General features: G+C 38.4%; 2 protein-coding genes and 1 non-coding gene across 7 annotated transcripts in view; all 3 read left to right on the top strand.

The window, feature by feature from the left end:
• Positions 1 to 596: 596 nt before the first annotated feature.
• On the top strand, positions 597 to 11,158 carry haus6 (HAUS augmin like complex subunit 6). 2 transcript variants are annotated; one of them, XM_011487388.3, is made up of 16 exons: positions 597 to 1,005; positions 1,171 to 1,266; positions 1,347 to 1,425; positions 1,927 to 2,059; positions 2,175 to 2,319; positions 4,481 to 4,540; positions 4,640 to 4,685; positions 4,828 to 5,001; positions 6,254 to 6,450; positions 8,031 to 8,160; positions 8,240 to 8,342; positions 8,424 to 8,484; positions 9,497 to 9,623; positions 9,719 to 9,811; positions 10,090 to 10,225; positions 10,324 to 11,158. In XM_011487388.3, the coding sequence occupies exons 1-16, from the start codon at positions 869 to 871 to the stop codon at positions 10,995 to 10,997; spliced, it is 2,391 nt and encodes a 796-aa protein (XP_011485690.1). In that variant the 5' UTR covers positions 597 to 868; the 3' UTR covers positions 10,998 to 11,158. The 2 variants fall into 2 exon arrangements, with proteins under 2 accessions (XP_011485690.1, XP_023822145.1); XM_023966377.1 differs by having other exon boundaries at positions 8,240 to 8,389; positions 8,423 to 8,484.
• On the top strand, positions 8,543 to 8,673 carry LOC111946363. The gene has a single exon (XR_002872043.1).
• Positions 11,159 to 13,398: 2,240 nt separating the features above from the next.
• Positions 13,399 to 21,555, top strand: part of dennd4c (DENN domain containing 4C) — a 48,312-nt gene continuing 40,155 nt past the window's right edge. For 3 of the 4 annotated variants that reach the window (XM_011487386.3, XM_011487387.3, XM_020711607.2), the window contains exon 1: positions 13,399 to 13,714. The gene's annotated coding sequence lies outside the window, so the exon portion shown is untranslated. The remainder of the gene's footprint in view (positions 13,715 to 21,555) is intronic. The other variant, XM_011487385.3, reaches the window with a different exon arrangement.

Here is a 21,555-nt window from a genome sequence, read left to right as displayed (position 1 = left end):
CATGGTAGGGGCCACTTAATTGATTTAAATTTTTACGTGTATTTTACAAATTTCTGGCCAAGATACCCCGTAAACTGTTTTTAAAAAATATTACTGATGAGAACGAGAAAAGAATAAAAAGGAGGAGATGGGACACAAGGAGGTAACAATGGATGAATTGAACTTTTTAGACTTTGGATTTTGTTTCTTTGAAACTAACCTTTACTTCATCATATGGACAAAAAACAAGCAAAAAGGGGGGGACTTTCTCTCTGAAATGATACTTTGCTTAACTTCTGAAAACCAGCTGATCCAGTGTGAGGTCAGTCGGTGCAAGTTCTGTTGCTGTAACCACGACAACGCACCTCACCACCTATCAAAAAGTCAGCTTTTTGTGAAAAACGATTAAAATCCTAAAAAATAACTAAATAGAAGTACCAAAAATTGATTAACTATTTCTTTTTGTAAGTGACCATGGTATAAGTGGGATGATAACTTTCAAGAGACCTGTACGTGTTAATAAACAAAAAAAAAAATCGCATTTCAGAGATAACATTTTTTTAAAAAGTATTCATGGACATATTTATTTTGAAAATCCACTGAGCAGTTTGTTTCCACCGGAAGATGTTTTCGACGACATCCGGGTCGCGTTTAGAAAATTGGCGGTTGGCTACGCGCATTGGTGTTATTTGTCCTTTTCCAGCGAAATTCCTTTTTACATTCAATCTAAAAGTAGATTATGTGTTCATGCAAACCTTTTTGATTTAACATAACTTTTTAGCGTTTATTTATACTTTATTTTTGGATTAATGGTTTCTTTCATAAAGGCAAGTCGTTGGCAAAGGGTGAACATTACTGTTAGCTAAAAAAAAAAAGCTAACTCTTAATAATGGCGAATGCTGCATTGATGCAAAAGAAGAATGGACAACTTCTGTGGTTTTCTCTTCTTGGATTGGGATTTCAGCCAGAAAGTGCGGCTTCGTTTGTCGCAGGAAAAGCCAACGTTAAACATCTCAACATGGGACCGTGAGTTTGTTTTTTTCTGTGTGTGTGGTAATATAATCTGGAGTACCGCAGTGACTAGTCTTGTTTTTGCACAGGATTACCTAAAAATTTCGATATTTGTGGTTCTCGTCTTTATTGATTGATTAATTTATTTATTTAAATTTGTATATTCTTTGCGTTTATTAGAAATATGTTCAAAACACCTAACAAGGAGGCTTTCTACATTGTGACTCATTTCCTTCTGGAGAAACTAAACCCGACTCGATTTCATGACGCCTATAGGTAAAGTTATCGTTCGATCAGGTACCTTTGCCACAGTTGTTAACATTCCTACTCTTATTCAACTTTTTACTGTGATCCAGGCATTGCTGGCCTGTTTTAAACCAAAAAGCTGATGCTGAGTTCCGGAAAATTACCTGTGGCTGGTTAAGAGAAATCTGGGTAAGTCTGGTTACTTCTCATTATTCGATTAGATGATTTTTTTTTTACTTTATTATATGAATTCACATTATTTTGTGTATTTTTTTCTCCCTTCTGCATTAAACATGATACCGACTGTCATTCAATGCAGTTGTCAGGAATCTTATCATTATTTAAATACCTCTTTTAAAAAAAACTGCAAAAAAGAAAAAAAAATACATTTTGTGAGTTATGTGCCACAGTGTGAGAATCTGTATTGAGAATTTTAAGAAATATTCAGTAAATAGGTGACTGTGTCTAATTGTTTCAAAGTAAAATCTCAGAAAACCCTACTTTTATTTTAAAACTCAATCTGTGAAGTGTGTTTTAAAAAATGGTGTTCTCGCAATATATAGATCTTTTTGTGCATTGTTTTTTTATTATTATTGTTATTTTAACTTTTTGTTTTGCTTTGATTTAACTTTACATGCAATTTATAGTACATTTTGATATGCTAGCATTCTTGTTTTTAATCAATTGTAGGATGAAACAGCAAATGCTGGATCCAAAGTTGTGGCATCGCTGTTTCTGTCGCCCGGAGGCCCCAAGTTTACCAACTTGATGCTTCACTTGGCCCATCACGTCATGCTGCAGGAAATGAAAGCATTCACCACAGGTATTCCTTGATAGACCATAGTTTTTGTGTCAATTCTGGCATCTTAGATTAAACTTGTCTGCGTTTAGATCTAATAGCAGGCTCACTAAATGACTTTAAATTTTATTATTGGCAGATGACTGTTGGGTTCCCGAGGCTGCAGCAGCTCCAGCCACCAGTTTGGACACAGCAGTAAAAAGGTTCTGCCTGATCCGCAGACACTTTATCAAAGCTGCAGTCGATCAAGACCGTTTTCTCCACGATTACCAGAAACAAGCCCAGTAAGTAACATTTATTTAGTAATGACAAATTATTAGTACCAGTATTTTTCTCTCTCACAATTATTAGGACATAGTTTCTGCAGAGTGGCAGTAGTTCATTAGAAATTCGCCTCAGCGTTGTTGGTGTTGATCCATTCACCCACCCCCTTTCCGTCAACCTTTACTGAGAACTCTCTGTTGACAGGCTCTCCTGCGAGTTTACAGCCCCTCACGCCCCAACCTAACATTACAGCTGCATCAAAAATGGCAAGCAATGTTGGAGCTATCCAGCCGTACAGTTTTGAGCCAGAAGTCAATAAAGATATAGATGGATCTAATTGTCTGCAAGCGGAAGCATCACGGCTGCTTTTACACTGCAGGTCTTGATGCCCATATCCGATTTTCTGACTATATCCGATTTTTTTGAAGACCCGCTTACATTTTATTTGAAATGGTTTATTTCAAGCAATCAAATAGGAATAATACACAAAACAATACAATCATCAGTTATACATTCATACAATAACTAATCAAACTTAGAGTAAGACATAAAATTAAATATTGCTTGAAAGAGAGTGGAAGGAAGCGAACTTATATAATCCCACCCCTGTTCTACTGTAACCATTTTATTATATGATTTATCATTATCTGGTTCCTAGCTTTTATCAGATGGAGTTAAGAATCTTGAAGTATCAATGAAGCACATGACAAAGATGAATTACTTAAATTATTTTGTAAAAATTAACTTTTAGAAATTAACATGGCAATGAAGTATCCAAAATATCACAGGTCACATCTTTTAAAAGTGACCCGTATCCGTTTTTTGCATTTACACTATACAGTGCTGAAACTATCAAACGTACACGTTCTGAGGACTACGTGGCAGCATTTTCCGGACTCCCGGACCTGAGAACTGACCGCATGGATTTAAAAAATTATCAGCGAGCAGGCCCTTAATAATAATCATAACAGTAATAAAAGCACATTTAGAAGATGTGTGTTGGTCCAAACGACAAACGTTTAGCATGGGGAAAAAGAAACAAGCAAATTTGCCCCCCCCCCCCCCCCCCCCCCCTTTGTTGTATTTTTTGTGTGTGACTGCGGTTGTCATGGAGGCAACGCAGCGACGAAAGGAGGCGTTGCGTTGGGCGCTCCAGGATGAGGCGAGAGGGGATGCGCGGGAGAGGAAAAAGAAGGGCTGCTCGGCCGGCTGATGTGCTCTCACTGAGTTTTGAACGAGGAAGTGTTTGCAGACGTTGTGTTGTACTAACAGTTTGATCCAAGCAAAGAAATAAACGGCTTCTAGCCTTGGGATTCCTAGATTTCTGGACTGGACCGGAAATAACAGCGGTTTCCGACTTCGGTCTGAAGCCTGAGGCTGAAAGGTAACATGCTGATGGGGCTCCAGCTGTCCTGAAACAAACAGTAAAATCAGCGCACAAGAGCAACTTAATAAGTCATGTGATCTCAGTTGGTGGTGTCCTGAGTTGACGTCACTGACGTACGACTCGCATTTACTGGGGAATATCCGATTTGTCTGCTTACGTGGCACATGCAAATGCACGTATCCGATTTATTTCCACATATGAGTGGGGCCTGAATCCAATCTGAGAAAATCGGAATCCATGCGTTTTTGCCCTGCTTACACGTTCACTGGTGTGAAGAGGAAAAAATCGGAATTGGGTCACTTGAACCATGCAGTGTAAATGCGGCCAAAGTGGAGCGGAGCAGGGGACTTGTATCCCGCTAAGTGTAATTTCTACGTCACATACAATCTTATTCCAACATTCTTTTTGTCTCAGAAATGCAATTTTAAGCTCAATTTTCTTAATATATGTCCTCCATCATCAGAAAATGTCACAAGAACCTGTTAGAAACACCAAAAACAAGATTTTCATTAGCGTGTCTTTAACCTCTCACCTGTTGCTCATTCTCTAATTTGCTGATAGTCATGTGACAGCTGCTAAAGGGGTTGCTAATTTCTTTTTTGTCTTTCATGGTGGTCAATGAAACAACTGCTATATACATCCTGAAATGTATCTATGGGAAAACAATCAGTTCTTTTAAATGACATTTAGTTGGAAAACTGGATTTTCATTCATGATATATTGTGTTTTTGTTTGCAGAAAGTATATTCATTGTTTAGAAGAATTTCAGTTCTTCGTCTTCCATGTTTCTTTAGGGTTATTGTGAAATCTATAAAGGAGATCAAAGCAGAAGGGGCCACGTACTATGAACCACAGTATGTAGAATTTTTCTGTCCTTTTAATCAAAGGTTTCCAAAAATATGATAAAATGTTATTTAAAAAAAGCAAGTATCTGCTTTTTGACGCCACAACAGTGATTCTACACATGATGAAGCTGTTCTAGCTGAGAAGACTAGAAAGGTATGTTTTTATTTATTATTCTACCTTCTTCCTAAAATAACACTTTTTATGATTTGTTTTTTCTAAATTAATCTGTTTACTGCTGTTTGATAACAGAAATAGGAGACTCTGAGAAAAATCTGATAAATTCTTAATTTTGAAGGTGCGGTCCTTGTGGTCAGACATCGAAGGGATGCTGTTAACCATTAAAGAAGAGCAGAGTGCAGTTGAAAGTGTTTTGAATGGCGACGTGGATCGACATGTCCTGGACGGAACAAACCAAACCCTCAGAATTCCTCGCTGCCTTCTGGAAAAAGTTGAGAAGCTCCCACAACAGGTAAAAATGACACAACAGGTCTCAGACTGGAGATTTATGCACAACAAACCACATTTTAGTACTAATCTTTTCTTAAATCTGTTTGACATGACATTCTCTTCTGATGCTGCTGTTAGAGGCTGAAGTGGGATTTCTTTTTTTTAAGCCTCCAATTTCCCTTAACTTTTGAGGGTAAAGTTTATCTTCATCTACTGTAAAACATCTGCAGCTGCTTTAAACTTTACCTGTTCACTTGACTTAGTGTAGGAACCAAATGTGATATAGATTTTTATATATATATATATATATATATATATATATATATATATATATATATATATATATATATATATATATATATATATATATATATATATATATATATTCTCTCCATTAAATAGACACCTACTTCTTCAGCCTTGTCCATCTTTTAAGGTGCGACGAAATTATTAAACTGGTAATTTATTAATATTAAATGTTAATCTGCTGTTTGAAAACCTTTATTTGGAGCATCCTCATAACATTAGAGAGCTGGTGGCTGAATATTCTGCATTATTATTATGGTCTGTGGGAACTACCGTCACAATGTGTCCACAGGGTTTGTACGGTCATGAAAAACCCAGAAAAGTTTTGGAAATTGAAAATAAAATATATCCTTTTGTGAAAAATAAAGTTTTTTTGTTTTTTCTTCTTCAATATTTTGTTTTCGTTTTCAAATATACCAAATCACAGACAAGCAAAGCAAACAGTTCAGGTGCTCTTTAGATCATTACAAAACAGAATTGGAAAAGAAATACAAGTACATAAATAATTGCCAGTTACAATCTATTAAATATTTATTTACAGGCCGTCCAAATGGGACATAAAGAGAAGAAAGAAAAATGCAGTCTCAATACAGAGCTAAATAATTTGAACTTTCTGAAAGTGATTTAGAAATGGTGTCCAGAGTTTATTGTGAAGATTGACTGAGGCAGTCCTGCCATGGCGAATGTTTTCCATGTGGATGAGAGATGGCATGTCAGTGAGCCACACTGTAAAGTAGGGAGAAGCCGTAGATTTCCACTCTGCAAAATTAGTCTTATTGCAGTCATCAACCAAAAATAAAGTTTTAATATATTTTGGAAGCAATCGCGTGCTCAGTCAGATGCTGTTTTAGCTTCCAAGATGCATTAATTGTTCTAGATCAGTGATACTAATTATGACGGTATATAAACTGCAGCACTAGAAACGTCTAACATTATTCAAAGTTTGCTGATGTGTGCATGTTTCTCAGATGACTTCAGGGAATGTGTATGAAGGCGGGAAACTAAACCTGCTCTGCGTCGTGGAGCTGATGAACCATGCTTTGAGGTCCCTGAGAGAGGAGCGGTGTCAGGTCTCCGCAGCCTCCAAGCCACAGATCAGTGCTCAGCAACTGCAGGAAAAGTGTCGCCATATGACCCATGTGCTGCAGGACCTCTGCCTTATCAGGTATTTAAAGTCTTTACTTTTTGAGAAATCTTTTAATCATTTGGGTTTATTTAATTCTAATCAAAATGTTCTAGGACAGTGGTGTCCAGCCTTTTTCAGGGCGCGGAACGGTTTAATGTGAGATGATTCTTCACTGACTGGTCTAAACAGGGCCGAAGTTCAAGTTTAATATTTTTAAGCTTCCTGGTTCTGAAAACCAATTTTTCAAATGAAAATACTACGAAAAAAAATTAAGTTTAAATAAAAAAAATCCCTGAAAACATTACATTTTTTTCAGATAACAAAGATCCAATGAAACAAAAATTTTGATTTGTTTCAGTTTTGTAAATAATGCAATTAAAACAAGCATTTTTTTAATTAATTGAACACCATTATAACACTGAGAACTAAACCCAGTATCAGATCATCTTTCAGGACAAAACGATAGATCATATTTTGTTTTTACATAAATTCTGATTCATTGTGTTTCTTTTTAGGAACATTTTCTTTGCTCAAGTCTCTTAACAGATGTCTGCTTAATTCAGCCTTGCTGTAGGAAAATTCCTAAATTTCCTTTTTATAAGTTTCCACTAATCAGTAACTGAATTGAATCTTCATTCTCCGGTTAACCGCGACACGGCGCCCCCTGCTGGTTCATTACCGCGGTGATCAAAAATACCACACCGTCACAGCTCTGACGTCAACGTGGATGCTAACAACTGGATGCTAACTTCAGCCGGGTCTAACTTTTAATGATGAAAAAAGAAAGCAGAAATAATGACACTACCGTCGTAAAACTGGTATTTTATAAATATGATAATAAACATGAATCCACTGTGTCTGCATTTTCATTATCTGTGTTTGTAAAACATTTGAAAGTCAGTTGCTGCATTTGGAGTAGGACATACGTGAAAACAATTTTCTTAATAAAAATCCGCATTTGGAGGAAAACTTCTAGTTCTGTCTGTAAATAGCAGCTTTATTTTTCTTTGCAGCCAAAGACTCTTCTTTAGTTTCCTCACTGACTCTTTTCTCTCCAAGGAAACTTTCCAAATACGTTGAATTGTTTGGGTTTTGTTGGCTTTTAAGTGTTGAACTACTAACTTAGCGGTCCGAGCAGCTGCTTAAAGTCACGTGACGCGTCAAGACAGACGGATGTGGTGAACAGAATCCGGTAGTTTTCCAAAATGAAACTTCCTTTAGTATCAGAAAATAAACAAAACGGAAATGATCAAAGTTAGCGTAGGTATTTTTTTCTGTTTGCTGCCCAGTACCAAGCGGACCGGTACTGGTCCACAGCCTGGGGGTTGGGGACCACTGTTCTAGGACCTAGTTTCTGCAGAGTCACGGTAGCAGCCCAGCGCGTTTTCTACATCACCATTAAGATGTTTTTTGAACCGCATTTATTTTTCCTTTTTTTTTTTTCTGAAATATTCAGAAATGCAATTTGTGAGCTTAATTTTCTTTACACATGTCCTCCAGCAGAAAAATGCCACAAGAACATGTTAAACACCTGAAGCAATATTTTTGTCATTGGAGTGAATCTTGAATTTTTTTTCTTCTTCTGTATATTTGGAAATTAATGATTGCTTCATCTATAGGCAGAAGATTTCCAAAGAAGAAATTCCACAGCTCAGGTTTGCCATCAAAGAGTTGGAGGCTGACTGGGACAGACGGTGGATGGATACTCTGGAAGGGACCCCCCTCATGTCTTTTCTTAATAACGATCCTGTGAGTCACCTCTTCACACTGAGCTTAATCTGAATCTCTTTCTCTTAAATGATTGTTTTACTCCTCCATTTGTCCTCAGACTCTTGGTTTCCTGTCTCCTATGGCCCCCCTGTCTTTCGAACCTGCCGCTGAGTCTGCTTACAGCAGCAGTGTCTTCTCCCAGTTTCCTGCAAAGCTTGTTGGTGAGCATAGCCGGGTTACGTTTAGTCTGTTTGAGGAGCATCAGCATGACTGATTTATTTATTTTCATTTTTTGCTTTTAGACAAGCCTCCAGAGAGGGAATCCCAAGAGCCTGTTAACCCTGGCGTTTATACTCCCATCAGGTAAAGTCACCTTTGAACCAGCTTCGTCGTTTCGTTATAAGGCTGAGTTTGTCTGTGATGGGAGGCAGATACCTGGACAGTCCAGAAGTGTGCGCTGTCTGTCACTGGTCCTCCCTAGAGAATCCTTGCTCTCTGATGACCGCGGCGAATTGAGAGAAATCGCCACGGACAGATACGGAGCAGACACTGTAGCAGAAGCTTAAAAAAAGAACACTGATCTTAAGAAGAAACTCATTAGAAAGTAGGAAAACTCTCAGTCCATGCAGCAAGTCATTTTTACCTAACAAGAAATCTCATAAGAGATCAAAATCTAGAAACAATGAGTTCCACACAAGCGTTCAAAAAATCAAGCTTAAAAACTTAAAATTGAATGATATACAGCCCAAAAATACATATGTTTATTGCTATTTCTAAGCAAATGGTTTGTATTTTTGAGTTTTCTTGTACCTAATTGTTGTTTATTTTTTAAATGACTTACAAAAACGAGTGTGGAAAAGTCTCATTTTATATTAAAATATTTACAAAATGAGAAAATGGTCTTAGTATAAGTTGGTCCATCTTAATAAATCATCATAAAATCTAAAAGTAGCACTTATGCTTTGAACGTACTGGCAAATCAAATTTTTTTGTTTCCAGAAATAATGACAATGAACTTGTCAACATTTACTGAATTTTAAAACACTATGTTAAACCAAAAGTGTTGTTTTAAGCTGTTTTTTCTATTGTCAAAAGAATTGAGCAAAATTGACTTTAATAATTTTTCTATTTCTGGCTCTTAATTAGACCCAACATTCTCCACTATAATAATTTAGAGAACAGCTTGCAAAGGTGTCGAGCAAAGAGAAGTTGAACAGCTTAAGTGGGAATATATCATGAAAGTCCCAAAAACAAGGTTTGAAATCTGTACAATGATCCAATATTTTGCAGTGTGTGAATGTTTGAACCCGTCCTGCCTGTTCGATGGCAGTTTGTTTTGAGAGGATTGAATCCCTAACCGTGCTTCTTGAAACAGCACCAGCAATGGGACAGCGGAGTCATCTGAAAGCCCGTCCCCCAGGCCTCCACGGAGAAAAACCTCTTTGGATTGGCTCGTCGACACTCCCCCATCTCCCCCTCAAAAGGCTGCCTCACCACCTATTGTGAGAACTTTTGTTGTCAGCATCCCAGGTTCCTTACTTTTATGACTATTTTGACTCTGAATCCTCATTTTTCCAAACCTTTCATTGTTATTCAGGCCAGTGTGAAAAAGACCGCTCTTCCGAAAGCTGCTCCTGTAAAGACCCAGACTCAGATTTTAGACTTGGAGTGCGATAACCTTGCTGATCAGGTATTTCTGAGTGCAGTTTTTGATGTTTAACCCTTCCACACCTGAATTTTGCTATTTGACTACCGTAACTCTTCATGCATTAACGTAATTGAGGAAATTCCAGCGGGTTCTGAAGCAGAGGAAAGCATCCTTACACTGAAGTGTTCACGCAATCTATGTCAATCAGCTGATTCATGTTAAGAAGAGTTGCTGTATGTCAAAAAGTGTGTGTTGTTTATGCGTCGCTGGCGTCGTCTCTGGTGTTGCCATAGAAACGCCATGTAATGTCTGGGATTTAGCTTGCAGATGCTGTAGCTTCCTCTGGGCCTTCAGAGGGCAGGGAGAAGGGCTTGGACTTTGAAGCACTTCTGAAAGCTCTTTCCAAGGATCCTTTCGCCACCAAAAAGCAGCTTCCACGGACACCAGAGAGCCTGAGTGAGGAATTTTTCAAATCAATAGTTTGTAAATGTAGGCAAACCTTCATGGTTTTTAGAAGTTAAATTATCTTTTTCTTTTTTCCCCCTTTTTTAAAGTTAACGATGTGAAAAGCTCCTGGAGAAGGGCGGTTCAAGAAGACAACGCGAAGAAGAATTGTCCAGCTGCGAAGCTGAACGACAGCCCGGTCGGGGGAGTCGGTCCCCCGGGTGACACGCGCAGCACCAAGTCTCCCCCTCAGACTGTGACCTCCAATGCTGGCCCCTCCATGGAGATCCGGGACGCTCCCTCTGTCTGCCAACAGGGAGTCTCATTTCAGGGCAACGTGTCATGGGACACAATCGCAGAGGCCCTTGACAGCCCCAGCGGCACAGGCAGCAGCGCCGTCCAGTTCAGCCTCGAGCACGAAACCCTGCCCGAAATACCGAGTTTGGACAGTCTGGGTCTTGACGAGGATTACGATGGTGTAGATTTGAAATGTGAGGAGGATGAAGAGCCGCTCATCACTTTACCACAGATTGGATCAAAGCCTTTTATTTCACGTCCCCTGGATCAGAGTCAACGTGCCAACAGCGAGGGGGCAAAGACGACAGAGTGCCTCATGGGAGACTTCAGTTTGGACAGAGACTGGCTGATGGGAGCCGATCCATCAGAGGAGAAACCCAAAGTTTTTTCTCTGGATTTAGATTCATTGGAGACTCCTTCACCCGCAAAGGAGTACGACCTTCCCAAGCTCATTTCATTCTCTCCAATAAATGACATGAACTTTTGACTGAGCCCACAGAAAGGATTCCTCATCTCTTACTTTGATTTTAATATGTGAAATAAATTTGTACAAAGTTGTAAAATAAATTACATCCATTTTACTCTTAAGTTTTAACATTGATTTTAGAGTTTAAAACGATTAATAAAACTAAGAATTCTTTCAAATTATGATTTGGGTGTTTTGTTTGTGTAGATTATGCAGGTGAAGAAAATGGAAATAAATGGACTTTAAGTCCCACTGAGCTCATTTTAGTCTATTCTAAAGGCGTTCCCACTGGTCTTAAATTATGATTATTTGGTAGCAATTCAGTAAAAATTTGCCTCTGAGTTCTGGACAGGACTTGGTGTGTAGGAACCCCGCCCCCCTTACCCTTTCCCTGCTGCTGAGAGCTAAGAGCAGGGAGCTTACAGCCTGCCTTTGTCACAATACGGTGTTTGAAACGTCAGTTTTTTTGTCCGTTCTTCATTCAAACCAATTTGAATAAAGAAATACTCAAAAATACAATTTCAACCTTATGTTTCTTTATACATGTCCTCCATCAAAAAACAACAAAAACACGATTTTCATCGGAATGGGTCATTGAAGAAAACTGGTCCACAGTTCTAAACTACAGAGCCCCGAATCTAACATTAAAAAAAAAGCCACATTGTTCTCTCAGATCATTAACTCTCGGCTATCGATTAGTATTTAGTGCGAAGGAATTAGCATTTTGTGGTCAAAATTTAGTATTTGTTGGCCACAAATGATCATTTTACTGGCACCAATTTACAGGGCCTTGGACATGACTGACAAAAACACAAAACCAAGTGTTCTTTTAAATAATGGCCATGAATTAGTATTATGTACATGGACAAATTTGCATTTTATGTTAACAATTTAATATTTTGTGGCCACAAATTATAATTTTAATGGTATTTTGTGTTAATTATTACTTTGTGTCAACAAAAGGCAAATATAATGCTCAATGGCAGCCACGAAGAACCAATTTGTACCCAGAAAAGTCTAACTTGTGCCTGCACAATGCAAAGTGCTAATTGTGCCCACAAAATCCTAACCTTTTCCTAAAAAATACAAATTAAGGGCTAATTTGTGACCAAAATAATACTAATTTGTGCTCTCAAAATACTAATAGAGTGCTAATTTGTCCCTTTGGCCCAAAAAATACTAATGAAGGCTCATTTGTGTCCACAAAATCCTAAATAAGCCCACAAAAGGCTAATAAATGCATGTTCATGGCCACAAAATGCTAATTTATTTCCACAAAATGCTAATAAAATGCCAAATTTAGTGCCTGCAAAACCCAATAGTCCTAATTTGTGGCCAAAAAAGGCTAATTTATTATATTTTTATGTCATGTCCAGGGCTTTGTTCTAAATTGCAAATATTTCTGTTCAAAATTCATAAAACCTTATACAAAAACAGAATTTGTGGTGTGTATCAATCACTAATGACTTGCTGTACTTGTGTAATTGGATTTCATGCCTGATAGACCCTGAAAGTGAATTTAAGGCTTCTTGCGGTTTCTGGGATTTCCTGACACTTGTTTACTTTTTTAAAGCATTCACTTCAATATGTGAAGGGTTTCAAAAACTGAAAACCATAGCAGAACATTATGAGGAAAGTTGGCAGTGACAACAGGAAGTTGGAGTGCCTTACCTTCAAAATAATTCCGCAGTTGCGTCGTAAATTACTTTTGAAAAGAACCATACTTTCCAATTTTTTTTAACACAATGTGGATTATGTTAATATTTAACAGCACTGCAAAGGCTACCTTCCATTTTTTTATACATAAAACGTACATTTTTAGATAACATTTTTTTATTATGTTTATATAATTTATTAGCTAAGCTATGTTTTTTTAAGTGTCATATTTAATGCAGCTAAAGCTTTGTCTCTTTCTTAATAAAAGAAAGGTCCTTACCTTTAATTTCCTTGATTGGAAAGGTTTAAAAACTTTAACAGTGAGGTAAACCTTAAAAAAAGCATGAAAACCACTGTTACAAAAAACCAAAAGTATAGTATCACTTCCATTTTTAAAAGCATTTTTTCTTGTATTTAATTACTATCGTGGATTTCTAAAACACTTTTCGAAGGATATTTATTTATTCATTTTGCCTTAGGGGGAAACAACCCTACAAAATATTTATTTGTATTCAAAATTTACAATAATGCATTTAATTACATTGCTGGGTGTCTCCTCTTATCTAACCCCTCCCCCCCATAAATAAATAAATAAACAAATAAGAAAAAGTGTGTTGTAATTCAAATTTCAAAATTTGACATGACTTAATAATATGAGTAAAAAGATGTATGTGGTGAAAACACTTTGTTTTACTGACCCATCAACGGTCTTAATTTGAAAGGATCTTCCGGAAGCTATCACTCGTACATTCTCTGCTCGTCAGGATGGTCGGTTGAACACCAACTGACTACTCGCTTCTCTTCTCTGGGCGGTTCCAGTCTGAGCAGGGAAGGGGAGGGGGGAACGTTTAGGAAGAAAACTCCCATCGTAGACACAAACATGGCGCCTACCTCTGCCGACAACTTCAGATGAGTGGCGGGGGAAGTGACCTGCGAAGTTTGTGCGGAGTCTTTCCCGGTCGCTCGCGCCTCTCCCCGCGCGGGGTTTAACCTGCGACGCACGAATACGGAATATATTGGGCGGCAAATACGGCAAGTTGCTTACATGTCAACGGCGCCTCTCTCCGCTGTGTAAACAGCTGGTAAGTACTCACGTTGTCTTTCTAAAGGCACAGTTGGGCCTTACCAGTTTGTTAGTTAAAGTTAAGGACTGTTTGAAGTGCGTTAGCATGGCTTTACCTGCAGTTAAGTAAAGCTAGCAGCTTACACAGCTATATTTAGTCAGTGTTGCTGCTTTACGACACTTTTATTTTGTTGCCGTTTTTTACTAGTTGAACCAGCAAATACGCGGAGTGACGTATCGTCCTCCCGTGTTGATAACCGTCGGACACGTCCATGGTTATAGCCACAGTTCAGTAGTATTCCCCTAATCGAAGTTGACCTAGTTCTGAGTCGGATGCAACAGTTGGAAATACAACACCTCTCTCCCATCTGCTCCTCCTCCTTCTCCTCTTCCTCCCCGGGCCTTTATTGACGCCATAGAACCGGACTCGGGTCTCCTGCAGGGTCTCTAACCCTCTCAGGTTATAATTCCAAGATAATCTCCCTGCTTTCCATTCATTACACCTGTCCTATACTCTTTATGCAGCTAAGATTTGTATTCAAAAGGGAACTGTTATTATAACTTCCTTTTTCTTTGCCTCCTTTTTTTCCAGCTTCATTGTTCTGTTCGCCTTCCATGTCCTCTAAAAGCATACAATTAAGTAAATTATATTTCAGTACAGGCTTAGACTGTTGTCTGTAATTAAATGCTAAAGTGAACCGCAAGAAACAAGGTTGACAAATCTGGTTATAGAGGATGTGCACTGGAATAAATCTCCTTCTCATGATGGAAGACATCTATTGAGAAAAAACTAAGCTTAAAATTGCATTTTAGAATATTTCTTTATTTCAATTGGTGTGAATCAGGAACAGATGAAAAATCAAGCTTGGAACAAGCTCCTTGCTCTGGTTCATTCTGATTCATCCACTTGCAGACAAATGGATCCAAATACGTCTTTGTTTTTCTTTTCCGACTTGGCATCTGGCTCCAAACTGTACGGCTGCAGAGCTCTGATACTGCTCACCATGTTTGCTGCACCGGTAATGTTAGGTTGGGGTTGTGAGGAGCTGTAAGCTAACGGGCAAGACGGTAAATAAAGAGATGAAGGGAAATGAGGGCAGTGCGCACCCACTCCTGTTGCCCCGCAGAAACTGTATCTCGAAAATGACACAGGTTTTTTAGATTTTTGGCTAAAAAAACAACACTGGAAACGCTTTTAAAATAGATCAATTGGAGTGAGACTGTAAAATGTATAGAAGACGAGATGTTCAGTGGGAAAATCTGCCGATAGAATTAGTAGAGTTGTGTTGTCCTGCTCTTTTAAGAAATAATTTAATCTTGAAATTAGCAATAAACACCCATACTCTGGTATATTGCTCTGATTATTGGAAATATTATGCGTGTACTCTTAAAACAAAAGTTTCACATCTGTTACAGTATGTATATTTAGTTATATACATATATACTTACTAGGTGTGCACAATAAATTGGAAATTTGTTTTCCAAAAGACAGGGTAAATTGCCATAAATGGTTACCTTAAATGTTTACACACATAATAAGACAACCTTATGGTTGCTTGAAATATTGAACAAAATAAATAGAGCCCAGGCTTTGACCAATCAGATGGACCCCTTTTATGTTGGATGACCGCCTCCTATGTAGACGAAGGTCGTTTGGAAGTATATTTGACGTTGTGTTGACTTTTATTAACATAAAACTGTTGCAGTGAAATACAAAATGACGTAGTCTTTGTTTTTTGTGTTGCTAAATCTTCATGTTTTATCAAAAAATATTTTGCATTTTTGCAGTGTGCCTTTTATTTATGGCGTGTAATGAGGGCAAATGCTAATAAATGTAGTTCCCACATATCCATTGTTCAGCAGCGCACTGGCTGTCAGACAGCAGCAGTACTCTTAACCACACTAGAGAACTCCCCACTTTGTGTTTGTTATTCGTTGTGTTTTTGCTGTTCTGCTTTTAGAGGAAAACTGCAACCAAGCAAAGTCTGCTCTGGTTCTTTTTTTAAACATGCATAATAGCTGGGTGATTAAAATCGATAACTGTTAGGAAAAAGAAAGCAAGGATATTGCTTTGGTGGAGGTCACCGACCTGCCATAAAAACTTTCGTTTAGCTGTTTTTTATTTGCATGGAGTTAGAAAAGGAGAGTAAAGGTTTCCTCCTGCCTACCGCTACAGGCTGCATGCAGAAATAGAACATGACTACTGTAAGGTTTTGTGTAGATTGCACTTTGTCACTACCAATGTATGCCTACCGGCTTTGTCAGGTGACCAAGGAGATAAAGTAGATGGGCTTAGAGAGCAGAGAGGGACTTACAACTTTCTTGACTCAAATGTTCTCAGATCTGCCCGTTCTTACAAAATTCTATTGCAAATCTATTTATTATGTATTATGTATGATTATGTCATAAGTGGAGGAAGGGGACTTTCAAAAGGACAGTGAAAATGTCCCAACTAATGCATAAACCTCTAAAAATTCTTTGTGGTGGATTAGAAAAAGAATCAAGGGAAATAAAGATGAAGTGATGTTATGAGGAATTTGGAACACAATCAGCTTTTGTGTTAACAATTGTCCAACCTTGACTTCATGACAAGGTAAAAAAAAAAAGAAAGGAAAAAAAGATTTCTATTTTTAGTTTTAAATTTCAGAGCATTTGTTTACTAGAAAAACACCGTCAGTATTTCTGGGATTTTTAGTCAACAACCTTTACGTTTATTTAAGGCTTCATCTCATTTTAAGACAGGCATTATTTTCAGAATGCCTAAGGATTCAGGGTTCAATTTACATGCTAAAATTGAACATGATCTGTATAGTAAAATACAAGTTATTGGTCAAATGTACATTCCAAAACACAGGTTTATAATTTATTTTTTACTTTTTTTTTTAAACAAAAAAGTCAAAAAATGGCTTTAAAAATTTTAATTTGTGGATTTCTTGAATCAATATCTTTTAAGTGAAGATCAATTAATTAAATTGATTTAAACCCAACCCCAATGAAGTGGCTAAACCACATAAGCCGTGCTGCTACGGACTACAGGGACATATCGACTTATTCAAAAAAGATTAGGCACTTTTTCAGTGTTTTGTACCCCAAGTGGTCATTAATGGTAATGCAGTTGCAGACACTCAGATATTGGTTTTGCATATTTACAGCTCTTTCATACAACTCGGGGCACAGCCCCACACTTTTATTTTGAAGGATAGCAGGCTTTTGGTAAAAGTCCCAACTTCGAAATACTGTTTAAAATATTCTTCCAGGAGGATGATAGGTGGTAACATTTTTTTTTTAGAATTAAGCGTACTGGCAATACCCTCTTCAAAACTAGCTGTCTTATAAGAAGCTACTACAATCTTGAAAAATATCAATTTAAAGAAATATTTGCCTCCAAAAAAGGTAAACAGTTACAACTATGAGTAAAACTTTTCTCTTTTATGACAAGGGATGTCGTACATCCAAAAAAATGCTTGTATATATAGAGAAGTACCATACTCGGCAAACCCACAGTCCTTTTATTCAGTGGTAAAAAAATTAATCTAAATGTCGTCGGGTAGTTTAATGAACCATTTTTGGATATTTTTTTTATTTTTTTATCTTGTTGAGCTTATCTCCAGAGGCGGTAATAAAGCTTTGTTAAATTAAAATGTTTAAGTTTTAGTTGGTCTACATTCACTTCACACGCCGTCAGTAACTTGACAGTGTGCACTGTGCAGGGGTGTGCTGTTTCACTGGAAGAAAGCTTTAGGAGCCTTCACATTTCTTTCAGATCATACTTCTCATACCTTTCTTTTTATTCATCAGCTGAGCTTCTTGCAGTCTGCTCACTTGATGAGTCTTTCCAGTGTGTATCCGACACACTGCAGTTGGTTTTTTGCTAAACTGAAGGTTTGCCTGTTGTGAGACACATTAACTAGACACTCAAGTCTAGGCAAAGATCAACAAATTAGTCTTGTGATTTGGCTGAAAATTCCATCAAGTGAACACTTTTTTTTTTGCCTCTTATAATATAGTAGGTTAAGTAGGTTAAGGTCCGAGTTGCTAGTGTTACCTATTTTTTTTTTTTCTATATTGGAGAAAGCGTTTCATGTCTAGGAGGCTGTTATGCCTCATGAAGGAGAAAGTCTTGTGATTCCTGCAGAGCTGAGCTTCACTGGTTTGAGCTGCTGGTTATTCTCTGATCCAGACAAGTTCTTTCACCACCTAAAAGACTCGTCTTTTCTTCCAAAACTGAGCACATTTTAAACACTTGTTGTAATAAGAAGTAAAATATTTTTTTTCTATTATCTTTATTTTGACCCAATAATAATAAAAAAATGCCTTTCTTTCATATTATTAAACACACAAACTTCTTAACACAAAAAGCGAACCTTCTGTCAGGATCAGAAAGATTAGCATGTAAGACTTTTAAAGTCCGATCATCTTTTGATCTATTGTAAAAGCACTCCCAATGGTCTTTAACTATCATTATGCCGGTTCATTGCCGAAAATAAAAAAATCTATTTCATTCTCTAGTACATAGTTTCAGCAGAGCGGAAAATTTACCTCTTAGATGTGCGTGACCCCCATCCCCATTTTCCCTGCCGTTTACAGGCTCTCCCACTAGCTTACAACCCCAATTGTGAGTAATGTTGGAGCTATGCAGCCGTTCAGTTTGTAGCGAGATTCCAGTGCCAGGGCTCCAGACTAACTTTTTTCACTAGGAGCACAGTGGCCCCTAACTGAAAATTTTAGGGGCACAACCAGAAAATTTAGGGGCGCATACCGTAAATCAACATGCTAACCAAATCTACTAATTTCCACTGTATTATGAATAAATACTTTAATAATAGATGCAGAAATTAAAATGTGATGTTTCAAATTCAGTGTCACATTTTATTCTGCACTTTTGAAGATGCAGGTAAACTGACAAAAGCATCGCTGTCATGACAGTACAAATAAGTAAAGAAAACGGATGGAAATTTATCTTTGTGACACCAAATAGGTGCAGCCAGGATGCACAACAAGCGTGTTTGAGATCACCCAGGTGGACTCAACGCTGCGCAGATCACCTGGTGGGTGACATATATTTTTGTTTTTGCTCCAACATCACCTGTCAATCATCACAAAAATATCGGGAGAAAGGGGTGGGAGCAAGGGGCAAATCTACCCGGACACAGCTGGAAACTGAACTGACTGAAAGCTGCCCTACAGACTACAAAACAATGCATTATGGGACATGTGTCCTGATGGTTTTTGTAGTGGAGTGATTAATTAAAATAATTTGAAATACCAATTCATTAAAAAAGGCTACATACATCAAAACATTAGAATACATACTAAGGGGGAGAAGAATATTAAAACTAAATTGAATGTTAAGGACAACTCCATCTTCCTGTCCTCCTTTAGTCTCGCTGCAGATTCGCCTTCATCTCACAGCCCCCCCACCCCCACCCCACCCCCGCCCAAACGATCCAGGCGAGCCGCCGGTTCATCTCAAACACGTCTATCGTTGCATTTTCCCCACGTATTTTCAGTGTGTCTAAAACGAATGTTGTTTTTGCTCGAGCGTGTTTAAAGTTCAAGCCCCGTCAAGTAGCTGTCACGCATGTAGGTGTGGGATATTTAATCTCCTCAGCTGACCCGACTCCCGCGGGACGGGAGCGGTGTGCTGCCGTAACCCGTTTGATGCGCCGCCGTAACCGTCACCAAAACCTAAACCTTCCTCCGGGACTGTGCGGCCCAGAGAAAAGTTCAGCACCGACTGCATACACTAGCCGCAGGTGGGAAGAACGAATCAATAGTTCGCTTATTCATAGCTCAGACACACACATATCAGGTTGTGATGATTCCTTCCCACAGATGTTTACGCGCGCTCGATTATCTCTAGGCCCCGCCCCCTCCACGCATTTAGCCACTCACAGTGGCTTTCCCTATTCTTCTCACACGCAGTGGCCGCCTCACAGACGGGCATCACGCGAGTGTGTGCTCGTGTTTAATGAATATGTGCGCGATTGTGTGTGTCTGCCTGCGTGCGTGTGCGCTCGCGTCTCATTGATTATTTCATTGATCATTGACGTGCCCCTTCAACGTTTGATGTATAAAAAAATACAAAGGGTGGGGGAGGCAAATTTACTGGTCGCGCATGTGCGACTGGATGTAAAATTCAGTCGCACACTCTCAAATTGCTCGCAGTCTGGAGCCCTGAGTGCAGACGAGGAAAACAAAAGTGTACGGGGATCTATTTGTCTATAAGTGAATGTATCAGAATGGAGCAGAGCAGGGAGCTTGTGGCTCGTTTTAAAACTGCTTTTTTTTCATCGGCTCCTAATTAAAATCAATTTGAATAAAGAAATACCTAAATTTTCCTAAAACATGTCCTCCATCATTAGAAAAATACCACAAGAACATGTTAAAAACACAATTTCCACCAGAGTGGGTCTTTTAAGAGGAATAGTATGACAGCAAAGATGTTTATTTCATTGTTTAAAACTGCTAAAACACGGACATATTCTGAAGGTTTGAGCCGTCTGACTAATTTGTGCTCGAAGATTCACAAGTCAAATGGATTGTTGGCAAAGATCCAAACTTTTTACAGTACTTGGTTGTCAATGTAGTTTGGCAAAAAAGAAAAAAAAATTGAGAAGTTTGTCCTTATCCCTATTATTTTTCAATTATTGCTGCTGGGACTAAAAACCTGACAGACAAGTTTACTGCAGGTCTTTTGTACTGTTAATGTTCTGCCAAGTAATAAAATAAAAATAAAACCACTTGATTTTTCTCTCTTAACTTGCATATTTAAAACTCTGACAGTGTGAGTCCTTTTCCGTGGCTGTTCATGAAAAATGGAGGTTTCGTCACCTCGTCAGTAGCTTGCCCTTCGTCTGACAACGCGCTGTGATGACAGGTGGTTGTGGGGCCACTTTGTGCTTCAGATCCTCTAGAGTTCAGAGCTAAAGAGTGGCACTTGAAGCAGGCATCTGTGCTGCTGTTCATCTTGAAAGGCTGCTGTGTTAGAAGCTTTTACCGCTGAGAAACAACTCAGTATTGTGCTTTTGACATTTTTACACTCCATGTTTTCAGGAAGTGGCGATTCTGAGTCATAACGAATAGGGAGCACTTGCACAAGAACTTCCATTTACTGTATTTACCTACACCATAGGCGCTAATTGATCAGTATGTGCCACTGTTTCAAATTATAGACTCCAATTTTACCCGTTCAGAATTGTTCAGGATTTGGTGTGTCGACTTCAGGCTGCTCAGAAGTTCAAAGTTCACTGAGTTCAAAGCTTTCCTGCAGAGATGACCAAGATGGACGCAGCTCTGTCTGATGTGCTCTCACAAACAGCCGCAGGCTTTTTCACCTATGCCTCCTGTGCCTCTTTTGTGTTTAGGGGCTGAGATCATAACGGGTTAGACCATCAAGGGATGGAGTAAGGAGGCACACTCTAGAGACCCCAATAGATAGAACTGCCGTGTGTATTTCTCTACTTCTGTCCTTTATGATTTGGTTAACCTGGAGACAAAAAGTGCAGGAATGTCTCTGTCACAATGAGAGGCGTTAGTTCAGTTTTAATTTATGGCAAGTTGAGTTTCTTTTGACCTCAGTGGTTGTTAAGCGTCACACAGCTAACCTTCAAACAAGCAAGTCAAGACATGTGCAAGCACCAAGAAACCAAACTTTCAGGAACACCTATTGTCAAGAATCAGGGACAGTTTGAAATGTGGACAATGTTTTCATGAGAGAGACAATAGTGGAAAAATGTGAACAAAGCATTCGTTTCCTAAAGGACAACCCATTTTACTGGAAGTTGTCATTGTTGAACATTAAGTTCTGCGTCCCAACTCTTTATCTGGTGTTTAAATAGGTTGAGATTTTGATGATGT

This window comes from Oryzias latipes, chromosome 18 (genome assembly GCF_002234675.1).
Source record: "Oryzias latipes chromosome 18, ASM223467v1".
NCBI lineage: Eukaryota > Metazoa > Chordata > Actinopteri > Beloniformes > Adrianichthyidae > Oryzias > Oryzias latipes.
Note: the sequence above shows the minus strand (reverse complement) of the source record. Positions and strands in the feature narration are given on the sequence as shown.